General features: G+C 43.6%; 1 protein-coding gene across 1 annotated transcript; it reads left to right on the forward strand.

Annotated features, from left to right (window-relative positions):
• Window positions 1–8,229: 8,229 nt before the first annotated feature.
• On the forward strand, window positions 8,230–12,035 carry sp7 (Sp7 transcription factor). Its single transcript, XM_034166150.1, has 2 exons — window positions 8,230–8,305; window positions 9,862–12,035. The coding sequence occupies exons 1-2, from the start codon at window positions 8,285–8,287 to the stop codon at window positions 11,218–11,220; spliced, it is 1,380 nt and encodes a 459-aa protein (XP_034022041.1). The 5' UTR covers window positions 8,230–8,284; the 3' UTR covers window positions 11,221–12,035.
• The last annotated feature ends 9,934 nt before the right edge of the window (window positions 12,036–21,969 follow it).

Consider the following 21,969-nt stretch of genomic DNA (forward strand, 5'->3'; position numbering starts at 1 on the left):
TCGATGGAGACCTACATCCGGGACTCCTTAGCTGCCGGGCTGATCCGTAACTCCACCTCCCCGATGGGAGCAGGTTTCTTTTTTGTGGGCAAGAAAGATGGCGGTCTTCGTCCATGCATTGATTATCGGGGGCTGAACGAGATCACGGTTCGCAACCGATAACTGTTGCCTTTGTTGGATTCGGTGTTCACCCCCCTGCATGGAGCCAAAATATTCACAAAGCTGGATCTTAGGAACGCATATCACCTAGTTCGGGTCCGGAAGGGAGACGAGTGGAAGACGGCATTCAACACCCCGTTAGGTCTTTTTGAGTACCTGGTCATGCCGTTCGGCCTCACTAACGCCCCCGCGACGTTCCAAGCTTTGGTAAATGACGTCTTGCGGGACTTCCTGCACCGATTCGTCTTCGTGTATCTGGACGATATACTCATTTTTTCTTCGGACCCTGAGACTCATGTACGGCATGTACGTCAGGTCCTGCAGCGGTTGCTGGAGAACCGGCTGTTTGTGAAGGGCGAGAAGTGTGAGTTTCACCGCACCTCTTTGTCCTTCCTGGGGTTTATCATCTCCTCCAACTCCGTCGCCCCGGATCCGGCCAAGGTCGCGGCGGTGAGAGACTGGCCCCAACCTACGAGCCGGAGGAAGCTGCAACAGTTCCTCGGCTTTGCAAATTTTTACAGGAGGTTCATTAAGGGGTATAGTCAGGTAGTTAGCCCCCTGACAGCCCTGACCTCACCAAAAGTTCCCTTCACCTGGTCGGATTGGTGCGATGCCACGTTCAGGGAGTTGAAACAGCGCTTCTCGACTGCACCTGTCTTGGTGCAGCCCGATCCCAGTCGCCAGTTTGTGGTTGAAGTGGACGCCTCTGACTCAGGGATAGGAGCCGTGCTATCCCAGAGCGGAGAGACCGATAAGGTTCTTCACCCATGTGCCTATTTCTCCCGCAGGTTGACCCCAGCAGAGCGGAACTATGACATGGGCAATCGAGAACTCCTAGCGGTGAAAGAGGCTCTTGAGGAGTGGAGACACCTGCTGGAGGGAGCGTCAGTGCCTTTCACGGTTTGTACTGACCACCGGAACCTGGAGTATATCAGGACCGCCAGGCGACTGAACCCCAGGCAAGCCCGCTGGTCACTGTTCTTCGGCCGTTTTGACTTCCGGATCACCTACCACCATGGGACCAAAAACCAGAGGTCGGATGCCTTGTCCCGGGTGCATGAACATGAAGTCAAGACCGAGCTGTCGGATCCACCGGAACCCATCATACCGGAGTCCACTATCGTGGCCACCCTTACCTGGGACGTGGAGAAGACCGTCCGAGAGGCCCTGGCACGGAGCCCGGATCCCGGAACAGGGCCGAAGAATAGACTATACGTCCCACCAGAAGCCAGGGCTGCCGTCCTGGATTTCTGTCACGGGTCCAAGCTGTCCTGCCACCCAGGGGTGCGTAGGACCGTGGCAGTGGTCCGGCAGCGCTTCTGGTGGGCGTCCCTGGAGGCTGATGTCCGGGCTTACATCCAGGCCTGCACCACCTGCGCCAGGGGCAAGGTGGACCACCAAAAGGCACAGGGACTCCTTCAGCCGCTTCCTGTGCCTCATCGCCCCTGGTCCCACATTGGTCTGGATTTCGTCACAGGCCTCCCGCCGTCCCGGGGGCACACCACCATCCTCACGATAGTGGACCGGTTCTCCAAGGCGGCCCACTTCGTGGCCCTCCCAAAGCTCCCGTCGGTCCAGGAGACAGCGGATCTCCTGGTCCACCATGTCGTACGTCTGCATGGGATACCAACAGACATCATCTCAGATCATGGTCTCCAGTTTTCCTCGCAGGTTTGGAGAAGTTTCTGCCGGGAGCTGGGGGCCACCGTGAGCCTCTCGTCTGGGTATCACCCTCAGACCAACGGACAGGCTGAATGGGCTAACCAAGAGCTGGAGCAGGCCCTGTGATGTACCACATCCGCACACCCGACGCCTTGGAGTGAACACCTGGCCTGGATCGAGTATGCGCATAACAGCCAAGTGTCCTCTGCCACCGGCCTCTCCCCGTTCGAGGTGTGTCTGGGGTACCAGCCCCCTTTGTTTCCTGTGGTGGAGGGAGAGGTCGGTGTACCCTCAGTCCAGGCCCACCTGCGGAGATGCCGTCGGGTGTGGCGCACCGCCCGTTCGGCCTTGTTGAGGGCCCGGACGAGGGCAAAGTCCCATGCAGACTGTCGACGGTCCCCGGCTCCCGCATATCAGCCCGGGCAGGAGGTATGGCTATCCACACGGGACATACCCCTTTAGGTGGCTTCCCCCAAACTGAAGGACCGATACATAGGGCCCTTCAGGATCCTCAAGGTCCTCAGTCCCGCCGCAGTGAGGCTCCAACTCCCGGCCTCACTGTGGATCCATCCAGTCTTTCACGTGTCAAGGTTGAAACCACATCACACCTCACCCCTCTGTACACCCGGTCCGGCGCCACCTCCTGCCCGTATCATCGACGGGGAGCCAGCTTGGACAGTACGCCGGCTCCTGGATGTCCGTCAAATGGGCCGGGGTTTCCAATATTTGGTGGACTGGGAGGGGTATGGACCCGAAGAACGCTCCTGGGTGAAGAGGAGCTTCATCCTGGACCCGGCCCTCCTGGCCGATTTTTTACCGTCGCCACCCGGACAAGCCTGGTTGGGCGCCAGGAGGCACCCGTTGAGGGGGGGGTCCTGTTGTGTGGGCCGCCAGAAGAGGAGGTACTGCTGGCCCACCACCAGAGGGCGCCCTGCCTGAAGTGTGGGCTTCAGGCACGAGGGGGCGCTGCCGCCTTACAGAAACAGCCGAGGTGACAGCTGTCACTCATCAACTATGACAGCTGTCACCAATCATCTGCACTTCACCCCGGATAAAAGCAGGATGACACCTCCACCACGTCGCCGAGATATCGTACTTCTTTGGAGGTAACTTTCTCTGCCTGCGTATTGTAATAAGTGATTTCAAGAGCTACTTTGTTGCAGCTGTCTACCCAGAGGACCGGTGTGGGCCGCGACTGTTTCGTTCTACTTCCCACCAGATAAGTGGTTACTCAGACGCTGCACGACTGTGTGTTAGAGGTGGAGGTGGAATTCCCACCGTTGTTGTTACGGGGTGTACACACACCCACACTTGACTGTCTTTGCTCTTCGCCAGCAGTACCAGATCCGACACGCTGAGACGGTGGCCACCTGGGGAACTCGAGACCTGGCGGCTCCAGTATCCTTCGGGTTCGGTGGCGGTGGAAATCGTGTGGTTCCGGTTCTTCTCCAGACGGACGTCTCCTATCGTCGAGTCTGCCCACACGACACCTTTATCCATTGACTTGTATTTATTCTATAATCTGCTGTGTGTGGTTGTGACATTCACAACAGTAAAGTGTTCAAATTTAACTCCCTCTATTGTCCGTTCATTTACGCCCCCTGTTGTGGGTCCGTGTCACTACACTTTCCCAACACAGTGTCTCTACATCTGGAGTTGGTCCCCGGGTGTCAGACTGTGGTTGCCCACTGCTCCTAGTGGTTGGATTGTGTCTAACTGAAATTAGGATGGGTTAAATACAGAGGACAAATGTTGTTGTGTGTATGTAATGTAATAAAGGCTATTATATATTATTATTATTATTATTATTATTGTCAAATATTACGACATTTTGACTTATTTCTGGTCATTTCACCCTCCATCTTATTTATTATTTTCTGTCATGGTGTTTATTATTTGTGCTTTTGTTGTGATATTTTCCATCTGTTTGCTCTACTTACATCTGGGTTGTTGCCATCAGTTTTTCTGTGTTCCTACACTTCTAAGTTTAAATGATCTGAGCCCTTTACAACCACTGTTAGAACATCTCCTTACTGCCAGATTGTATTGTGTTCCATCCTGCTCTCTCGTGTTCCAAGTCTGTGTTTTGGATTCCACATGACTGACCTTTGCTCCAGTCTTTCAATGCCTGCCATTTTTGACTCACCGGTATGAGAATCTCTGGTTAGTGGTTACTGTGTTGTTGATACCTGTACTGCCTAACTTCCTTGAAGGACTGCTGTCATTAGTAACTGTGGTTGTGAAACTCTGCCCATTTTTTTGAATTTTCTTCTGCTTCCTCCTCAGATAGGCTGTACGTGGTTTTGAACAGATTACTATGTGCCTGACCAGAGCTTGTTTTTGAACATTCCTTCTGTGCGTCATTTGCTGCCAGCTATTTTGGTTATTCAGTGTGAAAACAATAAATAATTTTTCCCTGCGTGGTACCATTAAATGATTCAAGGAATCTGGAGGAATTTCAGCACATAAAGGAAAAGTGTGCAAGCCAAGGCTGACCACATGTGATCTCCAATCCCTCAGACAGCACTGCATCAGCGACCATCATTCATCAATAGTTGATATAACCATATGGGTAAGGGATTACTTTGGGAAACCTTTGTCAGGCACTACAATACAGAGTCACATTCACAAATGCCACTTCAAACTTTACTGTGCATAAAAGAAGCCCTATGTTAACCTTGTCCAGAAGCAGTTTCAGCTTCTCTGGGCTCGGCAGCATCTGGACTAGAACATCACACCATTAAAACATGTATTGTGTTCAGATTAATCAGTATTTCAGAGTTTTTGGAAGAAATGGATGCTGTGTGTTCTGGACCAAATGAGTCCGTCATGGTATGGTGTATAGAGCATATTCTGTCTTCAAGAAGACATCTTTTCCAGTGACATTCATACATTTATTAAAAACACCATGCAAAACCACATTCTGCACATATTACAAGGGCATGGCTGCAGAAGAAGAAGAAAGCACGGATACTGGACTGGCATGCCTGCAGTCCTGGCCTGTCCGCAATAGACAATGTGTGGAGAATTTTGAACCAAAAAATGCAACACCTTATCAGAAGAATGGGATAAAATAGCACGCAAAATGTTTCATTGCTTGGTATCTTCAGTGCCGTAACTACTTTCGATAGATAGATAGATAGATAGATAGATAGATAGATAGATAGATAGATAGATAGATAGATAGATAGATAGATAGATAGATAGATAGATAGATAGATAGATTTTTATTTTTATTGTGTATTCATTCATTCATTCATTTTCAACCACTTGTCCAGGTCCAGGTCCAGGTCGCGGTGGCAGCAAAGCAAGCAGGGCATCCCACACGTCCTCTGCCAAGTCCTGTAACTCAGGGGATTCCAAGGCATTCTCAAGCCAGCTGGGAAATATAATCTCTCCAGCGTGTCCTAGGTCTTCCCCAGGGCCTCCTCTCGATTGGACATGCCTGGAAGACCTCCCTAGGGAGATGACCAGGGGCATCCTCACCAGATGCTCTAGCCACCTCAACTGGCTCCTTTCAATGCAAAGAAGTAGGAGCTCTACTCTGAGTCCCTCCTGGATAGTTGAGCCTCTCACCCTGCCCAGGAGTGTAAGTCCAGATACCCGACGGAGGAATCACATTTCTGCCGCTTGTATCCAAGATCTTATTCTGTCAGTCATTAGCCAAAGCTCATAACCACAGATGAGGATAGGAGCATGAATTGATTGTTAAATTGAGAGCCTCACCTTCTGGCTCAGCTCCTTCTTCACCACAACAGTCTGGTACACCGTCTGTAAGATTTCAGATGCCACCCCAATCAGTCTGTGAAGTTCACGTTCCAACTTAACCCCACTCGTGAACAAGACCCCAAGATACTTAAACTCCTCCATTTGGGGCAGTAACTCTCCCCTGACCCAGAGGGGACAATCCACCATTTTCCGACAGAGGACCATGGTCTCAGATTTGGAGGTGCTGATTCTCATTACAAATTCCTTCACACTCTGCCTCAAACCTGATCAGTGCACATCGGAGGTCACTGCCTGCCTGATGAAGCCAACTGAACCATATCATCTGCAAAAAGCAGAGATGCAACTCTGAAGTCACCAAACTGGACACCCTCCGATCCCTGACTGCACCTTGAAATCCTGTCCATGAACATCACAAACAGGATTGTTGACAAGGGGCAGCCCTGGTGGAGTCCAACACCCACCGGAAACAGGTCTGATGTAATGTCAAGAATGCGGACACAGCTCCTACTTTGGTCATATAGAGACCGGATTGCATGTTGCAGTGAATCCAGTACCCCATATCCCCCCCCCCCCACCCCCCCCACCACACACACACACACACACACTTGCACAGGATACCCTGAGGGACCCTGTCATATGCCATTACTGTGTATTACTTTTGCCTTTTTTGTTACTTTTTGTTCTTTGAGGAAAACTTCGTAAGACGACAAGCACAGCCATGTTGGAGCGTAAGAGAGTGAAAACCTTTGCATGTAACCTTTGTTCTTCTGCTCACACCCGTCTAAAATAAGAAAATAAAGCGATGAAGGTCAGTTGGAGATCAGACTGCCAAATATAGCTGGTGTGTTCATGTGAGGGCCAGACTCTCCAGAGCGACAAGCCCAGCTCTGACCATGCCCTGTAATTGAGGAGAAAATAAGGACAGAAATTATATGTTTATTTTTGACAACAATTTTAATCTTCTGTGCTCTCCTTCAGAAAAATGACGCCCACAGAAAGACTCTGAGAGTCTTGCTTGTCGAGACAAAAGGTCAAGTTTAACTTTTTTATTTTAGTTTAGTTTAGTTTTTGCCAGTAAATAAATCAGTCTGATGAAAATTCTGCCTGAAATCCAATGAAGTTTTATTTAAAATATTTTTTGATACACTTTTCTTTGCAAGTGTATCTCACAATTCCCATTAAAGACAATTTAAAAGCATTACTTCAAATATCTAAATGTTTATTCTACAGCAACTATAGGAGTGACTTTCAAGTGAAAAAGCTGCTGGGATGAGTGGTGACCCATCTATAAGACTAACAAGTGCAGCTGCTGTAGATTAAACTTTTACATATCTATTACATGGATAACTGAGGACCTTTGTTAGCGCTTTAAATAACAAATTTAAAGTCTCAAACCAGCATGGTATTTACACTACTTAAGCTTTTCCAGAACTCTTACTCATAAGATCATTTAATTTTAGAAAAAGAAAAAAATTATGCTCTGCCATATAGTGTGATGTTGAAGTTTATGAAGAAAAGTAAATAGATAGATGATTTTATGACTAATAATAATGTGCATTTATTGAATACTTTCCACTGCGATGAAATATGTCAATTTAAGTAATGCAAACACTGCAAATGTTTAATTAAGTGAATCATTAAATGAAATCAGAAAAATTACGAGTCCTGTCAAATTTTTAAAATGATGAGACAAATAAATAATTTACAGTAGCATCTGTCATTAATAGAAAAAGGCGCCACTACAGTGATACTTTGAGTAGGCAAGTCAGAAAACGCTGTATATATTTTCTTTTCCTCTGAAAGATATTTTTTCCAGATTCACATTAACAGTGACACGAGATATTTGGGCAATTTTCAAATATCATGATGTCTTTATTTTGCATTTTCTGAGCTTTCATTCTTAATTTTATTTTCTGTTTAATCAACAGTCTCACTTGAGGAAACAATCCTGCAAGTTTTCCTCATGAATCTGCTGTCTGATTTCATTTTATTTGATGTGATAATCTCTTCTTTATTTTATTTAATGACCTGATCCTTTTCTTCTGTGCTTGTCTCTGCAGTTCAGTCTCTTTAACCATCACAGTTAATGTCGAAAAAGGCAGTTAAATGCGTTTAAGAATATTGGAAACAGAAAGCGGGTTGAAACCAGAATAATAAAATCTCAAATGGAAACCACAGACTTGGTCAGCTTAATTTTTTGATTTATGTGGCATATAGCTGGGGCTACATGTTCTTTGTTATTTTTCCTCTCTCAGAGGAAACCGGGAAAGATCTTTAGTTTTTTCTAACTTATTAACAGTGTAGCTCTGATAATTGAATGCACTTTATCAGTAATCTATAGAGAAAGGCCACAAAATTTCCTTTGAGATGATAATAAGTGTAGACTGTATAATCCCAGTGGAAAAAATAACACCAGCAAAACTGAAATAATGTCCTCCTGGTGATTGATGAGTAGCCCATTCATGCATTTACTCTGAAAAGCGATTCGACACTCTCAGTTTAGGGAGGTGGGATGTCCTCTTTTATCCACCAATCTCCGTCCATTTTCCTCCATCTCTCAGTTTTTATTGCATCTTAGTCTTCAAAGAGCCCACAGCCTGTAATTAGGGGGCGGGTCCCGGGGCCTCAAAACACTTCCCCGCGTTAGTGCCCAACTTCTTCCCAAACTGTCCCGGGACAGAGAGCTGTGCTTCTCCCACTCCCCTCAGCTTCCACAGGATTTAGTTTCTCAGGGATGGCCGCATCTATTCTGGAGGTAGGGAATGGAATTGTGGGTTTGATTGTTCTTCTTCTTTTTCCTCCATGCAAACTTAAATTTTATGAGGCTTCTGACATTCCAGCTATAGTTCATTGTGAAGTTTCCCGGAAAGTTTGCCTGTTGTTTTGCTTTGAGGTATTTATTTCATGGCGTATTTTTAGCGTTGTCATGTGGCCAGACAAACAGAGCTCATACGTGTCAGCCGTATAGGTCACTTTTTGTAGCAAACAAAGGATGAAATTTTTAAACACGGGTTTTAGTCTCACCTTTGCATGAGCCTTCCATTGGGTTTTTCCCTAGTTTAGTTCATATACCAAGAGCAAATACAAAATAATAAAAGAAGAGTTTGTAAAAAGTTCTGTAGTAATGGATAAATGCAAGAATGTGAGCTGTATTAGCAGAAAAATACACGCAAAAGAGAAATCAAGAGGATGGACCAAGATGACCTTATGTGATTGTTGTGAAAGCGATAACACTCACCTCTGTCTGAGGAGTTCCTTTGCATTATGTGAATGATCTGATTTCACAAATACACAAAGAAATGGTTTCGGCTTAAATAAGCTGTAGTTTTCCTATATGGCAAAAAATATTTAAATTCTATTACAAAATTTAAGTTTAAGCTTTAAAAGATCACGACAGATCAATTACGAAATACAGTTTCATATCCTGCTTCTCGCCCAGTGACCACTGGGTTAGGCTCCAGCCCCCCCATGACCCTTAACTGGAATAAGTGGGTTGAGAAAATGGATGGATGGATAGATATAACACATAGATAGATAGATAGATAGATAGATAGATAGATAGATAGATAGATAGATAGATAGATAGATAGATAGATAGATAGATAGATAGATAGATAGATAGATAGATAGATAGATAGATAGATAGATGTTAACAAATATGGCGTTAGAGTCATAATATACGGAAAAATCATGTGTTTTTGGTCAGGATTGCCATAGTGGACCAGATATGAATCTGGATGTTGATTTGACACAAGTTTTACACCAGATGTCTTTACTGACGCAACTCCAGATGAGCATGGAGAATGGGGAACTGTGAACCTTCTGTTTTGGAACTGCCTACATGCTGCCTTTATTTGAGGAAAACTTAAATAGTCTTTCAAACCTTTCTAAAGGAAGCTTTTTGTGCAGACATACAGATATTTTATACTGAATATTTCTCCAAATAATATAAATTTCTGGGGAAAATGGCAATACACTGGAGAAATAAACAAGACATCTACATCTCCTTTGTTCTGGATGTATGAAGGACAAGTGTTCTTTTACACAATAACTGTGGGAAGAGAAGAACCTTTAAAGCAAAACATCTAGCCAGAATTACGAATAGCCTCTCAGGGGGAAAAAAGACTAAAACTTTGACAAACACAAACATGTTGTGTTTAAAATGGCCCTGACCAATTTGAAAAGTGTGCAGGAAAATGTAGTGGTGGGAGTCAGGCATCAGGTTTTTATTGGAGTTGACACTGACAGAAGCTGCAGCAGCAAGCAGCCATTTCCTGCAGGCAGACGTCTCATTTTCTTTCTTGTCTCCAGGAAGACGCACGCTATGGCTCCAGTCCCCTGGCTATGTTAACTGCTACCTGTAACAAGTTTGGCAGCAATAGTCCCGTCAGAGATTCTGCTACCCCTGGTAAGACGAGCAGCACCACTCCAGTGAAGAAGCCCTACACCATGACCTCTGACCTTCAGGCAGTGAAGAACGTTCGGACCGCAGACAGTGGCCTGGCGGACTCCTACACTGGCTCCTTCACTACAGCTGGAGGAGGAGGAGGAGGTGGTGGTGGTGGCGGGCTGCTTACCCCCACAGGAAGCCCTCCTCCTTCAGCTGGAGGCTACGCGACAGAATATAACCCTTTCTCCCACTCCTTCCAGACCTCTGTCTCCCAGGACCCGTCTCTTTTAGTATCCAAGACCCACGCTACGGCAGACTGCCTCACGAGTGTCTACACCTCACTGGACATGACACATCCTTATGGCTCCTGGTACAAGGCCGGGATCCACCCTGGCATCACTACTGCCCCAGCTAATGCCACGTCCACCTGGTGGGATGTCCATCCCAACTCCAACTGGCTGTCAGCAACCCAGCCCCAGGCAGACGGAGGCCTCCAGGCCTCCCTGCAGCCTGTAGCACCTCAGGCTTCTCTTAGTCCACAGTTACCCAGCTACAGTACCGATTTTACACCCCTCAACCCAGCTCCTTACCCTTCTGTGGGACTGAGTTCCTCCTCACACCTCCTCCAGCCCTCCCAGCACATGCTGCCCCAGGACATGTACAAGCCCAAACCTGTGCCAAATGCAGGGCTGATGGAAAGCCCCATGGGCCTTAAGCCTCCTAGGAGCTCAGGAGGCTACAGTGGAGGGGCTACACCCACTAGGTCTTCATGCGATTGCCCCAACTGCCAGGAGCTGGAGAGGCTGGGCGCCTCAGCTGCTTCCCTGAGGAAGAAACCAGTCCACAGCTGCCACATTCCAGGCTGTGGGAAGGTCTACGGCAAGGCTTCCCACCTCAAAGCCCACCTTCGCTGGCACACTGGTGAGCGGCCATTTGTTTGCAACTGGCTGTTCTGCGGAAAGCGTTTCACCCGCTCCGATGAACTGGAGAGACATGTGCGCACCCACACGCGGGAGAAGAAGTTCACTTGTCTACTGTGCAACAAGCGTTTCACGCGCAGCGACCACCTCTCCAAGCATCAGAAGACCCACGCAGATTCTGCAGTACAGGGGAAAGGCGTGGGCGTGGATGGAGACACAGATCCTAGGAACGAAGAGGCCGCAGATCTGAACACCAGCGCTGTCCCGACTAATCCTGTCGCCGACCCCATCACCAATGGAAATGAGAAGACTGGTGCCGCTAATGGAGTGGAGAACAGCAGTGGACTGTTAGAGATCTGAAGATCTTCACACAGTGTTTTATAGAATGCTATTCAAAAACATTTGGAGCCTTTTCTTTTCACCATAAAAGATGCTATCTTGTCACAAGAGAAACAAATTCTGAGACAATATTTGATCCGATTTGAGATGACCAAGCATATTGCAGATAGCAATGGCTTCACTTTCCTCTAGACCACACACATGCTCACGAATATGAGTAGAAGCCTGTAAACATAAATGAATACAGAAATGCATGCAAGCACACAGGTACATGTACCCATGCATATATCACACACGCACGAGCACATGTGGACCAACACATGAAGAGAAATAACTGTTAGCAAATGTGCAAGCATATATAAATGCAGGCGCACATGTATGTCTGCACAGACATCCGAGTAAACACGCTCATGTACACGTATTGTAGCTTGCACACATTTTCTGCCTTTCAAATGAGACAAACCACTGGGGAAATTTAATCTGCAAAAGCAGAAGGAAAAGAGCTCTGAAGCCGCAAAAGGAAACTTGTTTTACAACGAGACTTATGGTTAGGATGATGGAGTTGATGGAGCATCGCATGCCTCGAGAAAAATCTGATTTACAGCTGTACTTTGATACTTATTCATTATTCTTGAAACAATCAATGGACAGTCTTACTTACTGCTTCTTGTTGCCAAAGACTTTTTTTTTTTATGCAAAAGTTTAGCGTTGACATTTGTTTGCTGTTTAACTCTGTGTCTAATTTAATTTCATATTTACAAAAATAATCTAATTTATGCCTTAAATTATACACATGGAAGATTATCTTGCATCCAGCAGGAAATACAATTCCTGAACAATATGTAAGATAGTTGAAGCTGGCCAAAAAATAAATAAATGCATTAAATTAAGACTTTTTTTTCTATTTATTAGTTATATCGGGGAGTTTGGGCTATATTTTTGAAGATTTATTTATACATCTTGAATTTAGATGAGTGTGTAAACTACTTCTGTCATCTTGTAATTGTGAAGCTTTCTACGTACCTGGTGAAGTTACATTAAGGAGCTTTCCTGATTTGTTCTTAGATTTTCAACAACATATAGATATTTCTAGTTGTGTTATTTTTCTACTTTTAAGGTATTTTCTGTATTTTTAGATGTCTGTAATTTCTCACTATGAAAAGATGTCTATGTTGCATCATTTAAATGAAAAAAATTTGTGAGATCTTGATTTGTTGTTGATAGTTTTGCAACACACTAGAGTTTGCCAATTTGTTTTTCTGTGGTTTTTTTTTTGTTTTTTTTTTTTGGGTGGGGGGTGGTGAGTATATACAATCCTGTAAATAGAGATGAAGCATGAAACCTCATTAAAAAAATATAGAAGCCGTAAAAGTGACAGCATGAAATCTTGAGAATTTTGGTGCTTTCAAGAGTAAAGAAATTTCAAAAGTGTTATTCGTTAATAGTGTTATTCTTGCACACAGTTTTTCAAGAACGTGGAATGACAAGCAGTGTTTGTAGGTAAACATTTGGACTTCAAGTTGCAAAGGGTAAAAAAGGACAGCATTTGATCTGTGAACATGATGTCCACTCCTGTGAATGTACTCTTATGAAGTAGATAGTATATCTAATGAAAAGTTATGCACGATATTTTGTGCATAATCCTACAAATACCCATGTCCAATCCTCTGTAGTGCAGAACCTAGAGATACGGTTAGGATTAGGGCTTGGTAAGAAGGAATAAACCAAATAATAAATGAAAAATCAAATAAGAAATTCATTTTTTTATTATTTTTAATCTCAAAGGGGGCTGATGATTAGTGTTAGAGTTTGGGTTAGAATAAAAAAATCACACTTTGCAGTCGACAGGTCATGTGATCACAGCTTCCTGGGTTAGTTGAACTCAAACCATTTGAGGAAACCGATTGCCTTAAACCATTTGAGTTTGCCAACTTAAATAAAATAATTTTCAAAAATTTAGTTGTTAAAGTTTTCGTAACTTAACAATTTATAGTTAATTAAACTTATGTAAATCTAGTTTATGTTTTTCAATAAAAAAGTGACAAATAAATTTCTGCCTAAAAAGTTTGCATTACATTTTGGATGAGATTTTTTGATGCATTCTTTGGTTTACTTGTTGACTCTGCATTGTGTTGTTATGACTCTGTCCATTCGCTCCCCTCGGGACGCAAACTCACGATCTCCGGCATGGAAGCCGGACTCTTTAACCAGAAAATTCTTTTGAGCTGTTGGGAGTGAGGTTTACGAACTACATCTGCACAGCGACACCTGCTGGCCTCTGTTACATAAACTCAATTAAAATGAGTGAATGTAATGCACTTGAAATACATTAACAACACTTAAATTCCACAAAACTTTAAATGTACTTAAAGGAACTGAGTTGTTAAGACAACAATTCATTTTTGAGTTAGTTTAATTAATGGAAATGAGTGACTATAACTTTTTTCAGAGTTTGAGTTACATTAACTTAATTATTGCATTAAAATGGAGTGTTCGGTTTAACAGTGTATAGGAATTGTTGTGAATTTCTTTTCATACGTTTAACTACAAGCACAGAATGAGAACAGCCTGCTCCTCCACCTCTTCTCACTCCTCTTTTATTTCTACCTGATGGCCAACCAAATACTTTCATTATCTTCTGTAGCGCAAACAAAGGCATCCACTCAAGTGAAGTCTGAACTCTGCACAATGACCGCCTTTCAGACAGCCACTGGAGTTACACTCAAGACAATTACTCCACTCTCAGGCTGGAGAGGGGTAATTACTGAGAACGATGCTCTGACAGAACCGGTACAGGAGGGCGGATTAGGACGGGGCTGCTGGTTGAGCTGTTTGCTGATGGAGGCGCCCAAACAAAGAGCCACGATTAATGCAAGGAGAAGGAAGTGAAGCTGAGCTGATCACCTGTAAATATTTTGTCACTCACTCATCTTCAACCACTTACTAGAGTCACGGGGGGGTGATCCTAGCAGTCATAGGCGTGAGGCGAGGTACACCCTGGACAGGATGCCAGTCTGTCACAGGGCCACAACAAACACATTCACACCTGCACGCACAATTTAACGTTCCCAATCCACCTAACCTGCGTGTCTTTGGATGTGGGAGGAAGCCGGAGCACCAGGACAGAACTCACACAAACACGGGGAGAACATGCACACTCCACTCAGAAAGGCCACATGTGGGAATCGATCCCATGACCTTCTTGCTGCGAGGCAACAGTCCTAACCACTAAGCCACTGTGCTGCCCAGAGTCTTATCACATTTGCAAATTTTGGGACTTTACTGCATTTTCTTTGTTTAATCCGTTCGTGGGTCAGGACAGGCGGCTCTCACAGGCCGTTCTGCCTCATTTGTCATTCAGCTGCTCTGATTACCGCACACTAATAACAGCCGCATTTAAAACTGAATCAAGACTCCAGTGGATGGTGTAGAAAGAACCAAAGAGAATAAATTACTAATTGAGCATATATTTGTGGCAGGGAGGCTGGCCACGTCTGAGGGAGGATGACCGACAGGCTGCAACTGCGGTGCAGATTATAATTGTTTAACAGCCAATAATTATAGGCAATAAAGCATTTACAGAGAATTTTTTCCTGCAGTCCAGAAAATAATGCATAATTAAATCTTTTGTCAAAGAAAAATGCAAAGGAATAGAATGCTTTTCAAAATTTTTACTGGAGAAGCAAAGAATAGACCTGGGCTATGAACTCTCCCGTTGCAGCATTTACACTTCCCAGGCTGCATGGTTCCAATTTAAGGCTTCTAATGAGCTGTAGTTGAGGTCAATTTATATAAAATGTCCCGGGGCCAGCTCTGTCATCAGGAACCGACATGTTTATGGTGGTCTGAAGTGGGCGTATGGTCGAGTCCACAACATAAAAGGCAAACAGAGAAACGGGTGTGGGCAGGGCGTGTCAGGCCAGCAAGTGAGGATGGGGGTTAAGATGATGGTCAGTGGCTTTTAAAACCTCCGCTGCTACTGGTATTTTCTGCCTTTTTAAACACACTCCCTCCACAGTGGTAGTGACAGATCCTTAACTTTATTTTTACTTCTTTTATTTAGAAAGCCAGGAAACATTAAACATTGCTTCAAATAAAGCAGTAAAAAGTAATATAAATAAATATATATATATTAACAAAAAAACAAGCCGTGACACATATGGTCAAAACCAGAATCTGGACAATCTGTTCCATATGTTTACCAGCCTATGCCAGCTGACGCTCTGAACACGGAATTCAGAGAACTGAGAGCAGGATTAAAACAGTCACAAAAAATGAACATGAACTATCTTAAAATATAGACGCGTAACCCAAGCTAACCTTGAATTAATTATAGCAGGGAGCTTGAAAAGTAAGAATCAGAATCAAATTTATTGCCAAGTAAGTTCTCACATACAAGGGATTTGATCTGGTGTCATTGGTGCATAAACAACAATGAAAACAAAAGGAAAAAAATATACAAAATAGACAAAAAAAAATAGACAAAACTATGTTCACTGTCAAATAAATATAACTTAGTGGAATGGGGCTGTGCAAAGGCATGTAGATGTACAGACCTTTCAGTGCAAGTTTTTAGAATAGAATAGAATAGAATAGAATAGAATAGAATAGAATAGAATAGAATAGAAGACTCTACAGTGAGCACACAGTCTGGTCCGTGAGTCTTTGGATAGTGACACCATGTTTGACATTTTGCCTCTGTACCACCACAACAGATTTCAAATTAAACAGTCAAGATATGTTTGATAAAAGATAAGATAAACTTTTTTTATTGATCTCACAGAGGAGAAATTCACATGTAACATCAGCTCTTAAAAACACACACAAGCTGGGTGCAAGTAGAGGAAAATGTTCATCAAACAGCATGTGCAAGGATAAGCAATAATAATAATACTTGTAACAGTACAAGACATAAGAAAATGAGGTAGAAATAGAATATGTATGTATATATATAACACATACATATATAGTTTGTAGTGCAACTGTCATTTTTAATACAAAGGGTACAATGAAAATATCAAGTTAACAATTTATTACATAATTACAGTCACTTTGATGCAAAGTCCTTCCATTTTTAGAGGCCATAAGTCATTGGGCAGACTAATATAATTCAAAGCATAAAGATTAAATCATCACTTTTATAACCAGTTTTCTTGAGACAAGTCAGGGGACATATGAACTTTAAAAGTCAAGGCTTGGATTTCATTTACAGAAATACTAACATACTAACAGTGTGGTATTGTATAGTATGAATCTGTCTGGAATAGGCAGTTCTCAGAAACTGAGTTACTGTGCAAGAAGAAAAATAATGAGGGAAGCCACCAAGACACCCAAGACCTTGTGACTGGAGAAACTGAGAAAAGTGCAATAACACAACCAAACAGTTTCATGGTAGAATGGAAGATAAAAAAATTAAAAGTTATTAAAAAGAAAGCATTCCATTTCAGGTACTGAATGCACGCACCTAGATTTGATCTATGTTTTTGTAAAATCCTCCTGTGCTCCACTTCACCATAAAGTAGAACTGATGATGCAACAGATAAAAAGTTATGCACTGCTATGCACAGTTTCTCCAATCCCAGCCACAGAAGCTGATCATCCTTCCAACTTGTCATAACGTCTTGGTGGCTTCCCTCACTATTCTCCTTTATGTACAGTCTCTACGTTTTTGAGAGCTGCTTTATCCAGGGACTGTGTATTTCTTCATGATGGATGCAAATGAAGTCCAAAACATGTGACTTGGAAATATTCATGTATCCATATCCTGACTTGTCTTTGTCCCTCAGGTCATCAGACTGTACAACTCCTCACTCTGGGGGAGGAGGAGCAACAGGAAGACAGAGTTCGGGAATGAGAGGAACAATAGTAGCCAGTAAACCAGTGCTGATCAGTATGTCTGGTATTTATATTGTGTATTTTATTTATATTTGCAAACTGTGTTTCTTTTTTAACTTTCGATACTCTGTGTGCTTCTCACCCTGTGTGCTGCTATGCAATGCTGCTGGAACCTCAATTTTCCTGAGGGAGTCTTCCCAAGGGATTAATAAAGTTCTAGCTAATCTAATCTAAAAAAAAAAAAAGTGTCCATTATTCCTAAATGGTCAGTGTGGTATTTTTTTGTTGAACTCCTCAAATTAAAGCTGAGCACATCTATCCTCTGTTTCATTTAATTTTCATTGTAGTGGTGCAAGTCTCTTTTTCATGGTATTATCTGGTCGTAACTGAATGGTCAGGTGGAACAATAGCGTGCCCACAGGCAGGGGTGCAGACGTATGTGTGTGTGTGTGTGTGTGTGTGTGTGTGTTTGGGGGGGGGGGGGGGGGGGGGGGGGGGAGCAGAAGGCAGGACAAAAGCACAGGTGTCTGCAGGTGTGAGTGGGTCTCTGTGCCCGAGTTGTGGAAGACAGGCAAAAGAATGTCAGCACGCCCAGAGGCTCGGCAGTCAGGCCAAGAGTAAAAACAAGATAAGCTTTTCAGCACAGAGGAAAGGTAAATTGACCTGAGTGAACCATAACGTGGTCTGGAGAGTAGCAGAGGTCACGCTCAGCAGAACAGAACATAAAGAGGAAGACACAAGAGATAAGAGAGGTCAAACGGTAAAAAGGTCAAACAGCCTTTCAGATGTCCAGCATGTCGAATTTGCTTATCAGGTTTTACCATCACTGATGTCATCAAAGGAAATAACTTGTCAGAAATTAGCCCACGTGTCCTCCACAATTTATTCACTGCATGAGCCGAATTTCCACGAAGTGACGGCACGTCTTCGAGTCCAGCAACATCGTCTCTCCTCGCCATGTCCGAATGATTATTCTATTGTTCAACCACTCTTCCCTCAGTCATCTATCCATCCATCCATTTTCTTCCGCTTTATCCGGAGTCGGGTCACGGGGGCAGCAGCTCAAGCAAAGCCGCCCAGACCTCCCGATCCACACACACCTCCCCCAGCTCCTCCGGGGGAACCCCAAGGCGTTCCCAAGCCAGCCGAGAGATGTAGTCCCTCCAGCATGTCCTGGGTCTTCCCCGGGGCCTCCTCCCAGTGGGACGTGCCCGGAACACCTCTCCAGCGAGGCGTCCAGGGGGCATCTGGAAAAGATGCCCGAGCCACCTCAACTGATTCCTTTCGACGTGGAGGAGCAGCGGCTCGACTCCGAGCTCCTCACCCTATCTCTAAGGGAGCGCCCAGCCACCCTGCGGAGGAAACTCATCTCGGCCGCTTGTACTGTCATCCATCACCAAATCAATCAACTTTTTTCTTATATAGCGCCAAATCACAACAAACAGTTGCCCCAAGGCGCTCCATATTGTAAGGCAAGGCCATACAATAATTATGAAAAACCCCAACGGTCAAAACGACCCCCTATGAGCAAGCACTTGGCCACAGTGGGAAGGAAAAACTCCCTTTTAACAGGAAGAAACCTCCAGCAGAACCAGGCTCAGGGAGGGGCAGTCTTCTGCTGAGACTGGTTGGTGCTGAGGGAAAAAAACAGGAAAAAGACATGCCGAGAAGGGGGGCAGAGATCGATCACTAATGATTAAATGCAGAGTGATGCATACGGAGCAAAAAGAGAAAGAAACAGTGCATCATGGGAACCCCCCCACAGTCTACGTCTAAAGCAACATAACCAAGGGATGGTCCAGGGTCACCCGATCCAGCCCTAACTATAAGCCTTAGCGAAAAGGAAAGTTTTAAGCCTAATCTTAAAAGTAGAGAGGGTGTCTGTCTCCCTGATCTGAATTGGGAGCTGGTTCCACAGGAGAGGAGCCTGAAAGCTGAAGGCTCTGCCTCCCATTCTACTCTTACAAACCCTAGGAACTACAAGTAAGCCCGCAGTCTGAGAGCGAAGCGCTCTAATGGGGTAATATGGTACTACGAGGTCCCTAAGATAAGATGGGACCTGATTATTCAAAACCTTATAAGTAAGAAGAAGAATTTTAAATTCTATTCTAGAATTAACAGGAAGCCAATGAAGAGAGGCCAATATGGGTGAGATATGCTCTCTCCTTCTAGTCCCCGTCAGTACTCTAGCTGCAGCATTCTGAACCAACAGAAGGCTTTTTAGGGAACTTTTAGGACAACCTGATAATAATGAATTACAATAGTCCAGCCTAAATGCATGAAATAAATGCATGAATTAGTGCATGAATTAGTTTTTCAGCATCACTCTGAGACAAGACCTTTCTGATTTTAGAGATATTGCGTAAATGCAAAAAGGCAGTCCTACATATTTGTTTAATATGCGCTTTGAATGACATATCCTGATCAAAAATGACTCCAAGATTTCTCACAGTATTACTAGAGATCAGGGAAATGCCATCCAGAGTAACGATCTGGTTAGACACCATGCTTCTAAGATTTGTGGGGCCAAGTACAATAACTTCAGTTTTATCTGAGGAAATTAGAGGTCATCCATGTCTTTATGTCTGTAAGACAATCCTGCAGTTTAGCTAATTGGTGTGTGTCCTCTGGCTTCATGGATAGATAAAGCTGGGTATCATCTGCGTAACAATGAAAATTTAAGCAATACCGTCTAATGAACCAAATGTGGAGTGCTATTCATAATTTACACTTTTACAACTAAAAACTGTCGTTAAATTTTAAAGGTGAGTCCTCCCATACAGCCCAGTGCACTGAATGTAGCACTAAATAAGGTCATTTTGTTTATAAGAACTGTGGGAGGGTTGCGGGCGACTTTGTGCCCCTTTAAAAAGATAATATGCTTCCCATTTAATGGCCTCCGGATGACAAATTGCTTCCAGGGGAAAAATCGAGTTAAGAAAATTGCATGTGTGACACGTAAAGACATATCCACTCTACTTAAGATGTTTGACGTTCATAATTAAATTATATGCAGCAGTAGGTGGCGAGTTTTTTTGGAACAAACCACACTTTGCACCTCTGGCACATGACTTTTATCAGTGATCACAATTATTATTTCACTTACTATCGATGTACAATTTTAGGTTATATACAAGGTGTAAACTGGAAGTGGTATCAGGTGTTGTCTGCCCCCTCCCAAAAAGAATAATAATAAAAATTATTGTCACACTCACATTTTGGAGGTGGGCTTGAGACTAAAAGATCCTCAGTTCAAACCCCCGTCAGGCAGGAAAATCACTAAGGATCCTTAGGCGAGGTCCTTAATCCTCAAGTTGCTCCCAGTGTGTAGTGAGCACCTTGCATGGCAACACCCTGACATCATGTGTGTGTGAATGGGTGAATGTGAGGCATCATTGTAAAGGGCTTTGAGCTTCTGCCTCAGACAGAAAAGTGTTATATAAATGTAGTCTATTTACCATTTTACATCACGGCAATGGGGTGCAGTACCTGCGTTACTAAATGGTTATCATACATATATATATATGTGTGTGTGTGTGTGTGTGTGTGTGTGTGTGTGTGTGTGTGTGTGTGTGTGTGTGTGTGTGTGTGTGTGTGTGTGTGTGTGTGTGTGTGTGAAGAGTTCAGATACAAAACCCAGTATCTCCAAACCATAAATTTTTAGTTGAGGCCAACATGTACTCGGCTGTCAAGGGGACCATCAGTGTGCAAAATATGAAAGAATTTGAACAAACTGTTTTCATTTTATTGATGAAAGTCTGTGCATTTCCACATATGGTTTCCTTTAAATCTCCATTTTCGACTGCATTTTTCTCCATTTAAAAAAAAAGTACTTACTGGGTTTTGCATCTGAACTTTTCATATATTCCAATCCCATAAAGTAAATATAGGCTATAGCTACAGCTGCATCACCATTGCAGTGTGCATGTGTGCAGTTGTTACGTCACATGACTTGCAATGTGGACTTGCCAAGTGATAAGGGTAAAAAAAAATCTGCTTTCATTTTTCATAACTAACCAACAAAAGATATTGAAGACACTGAATTTACTAGAATAAAGGATCCTGGTAATGACTGCGTGACATGCACCTTTTCTCTCGCTGCACTGCACGCATCAATCAAGTTTTCAGCTAAAAAAAAACAACAAAAAAAAACACACAGGTGGCTCATTCACAAATGGTCTCGTTTTTGGTGTCTGAAAAAGCAACCCAGTCTCACAGATTGTCGTGATTCAGCAGCACGAAATATACATTAATCTATTGATTTGTCATATTGTCACGAAAAGTGCAAAATATTCATCATGGGAGCACGAATTCATTCTAATTCATTCCGTGATGGCTGCACAAAATTAGAAGTGGAGTGGTGGGGTCGGGGTGGTTATGATCAGGGTTAGGGGAAGGAGTAGTGTTAGGTTATGGTTAAGGTTAGAGTGGGGGTAGGAGTAGGATTACTAATAGTAAGTTAAAAAAAAACCCATCATGAAAATTTGAATCATTTCATGATGGAAGGACAAAAAAAAAAAACAAAACAAAAAAACTTGACACTGGGCTGGAAAAAGACACTTTTTAAAACAGGTCTCATGCGCACGAAGGTTCAAGGTTTGCTCATGCAAACACACGTGATTCAAATCCATCAGGTTTTTGCAAAAAATAAAAAGGTCCGATACTTTTCGACAGACCTCGTGAAACTGAAAATGTTGTTTTTGGAACCTAATAACAGCTCTGACCTGATTTACAAGACAATTTGCGGACATTAGCGTACACGCTAACTTCCGCTAACTCTAAGTTAACTTCCTATGGTGTTAAATTTGTCTCATTAATACCTGCAAATGCACAGAGGGTGATCTACAAATGTTCCCTGAATTGCACAACTTCCACACTTGTCAAAGGCTCATATATGCGTACACGCAAGGCCTCCTGCAGATGCTATTCAAACGT

This window comes from Thalassophryne amazonica, chromosome 3 (genome assembly GCF_902500255.1).
Source record: "Thalassophryne amazonica chromosome 3, fThaAma1.1, whole genome shotgun sequence".
NCBI lineage: Eukaryota > Metazoa > Chordata > Actinopteri > Batrachoidiformes > Batrachoididae > Thalassophryne > Thalassophryne amazonica.

Coding starts and splice junctions, on each gene's coding strand:
- sp7 (XM_034166150.1), top strand. CDS start 8,285: ATGGCCGCATCTATTCTGGAG. Junction 8,306..9,861: donor TGGCCGCATCTATTCTGGAG/GTAGGGAATGGA, acceptor TCTTGTCTCCAG/GAAGACGCACGCTATGGCTC.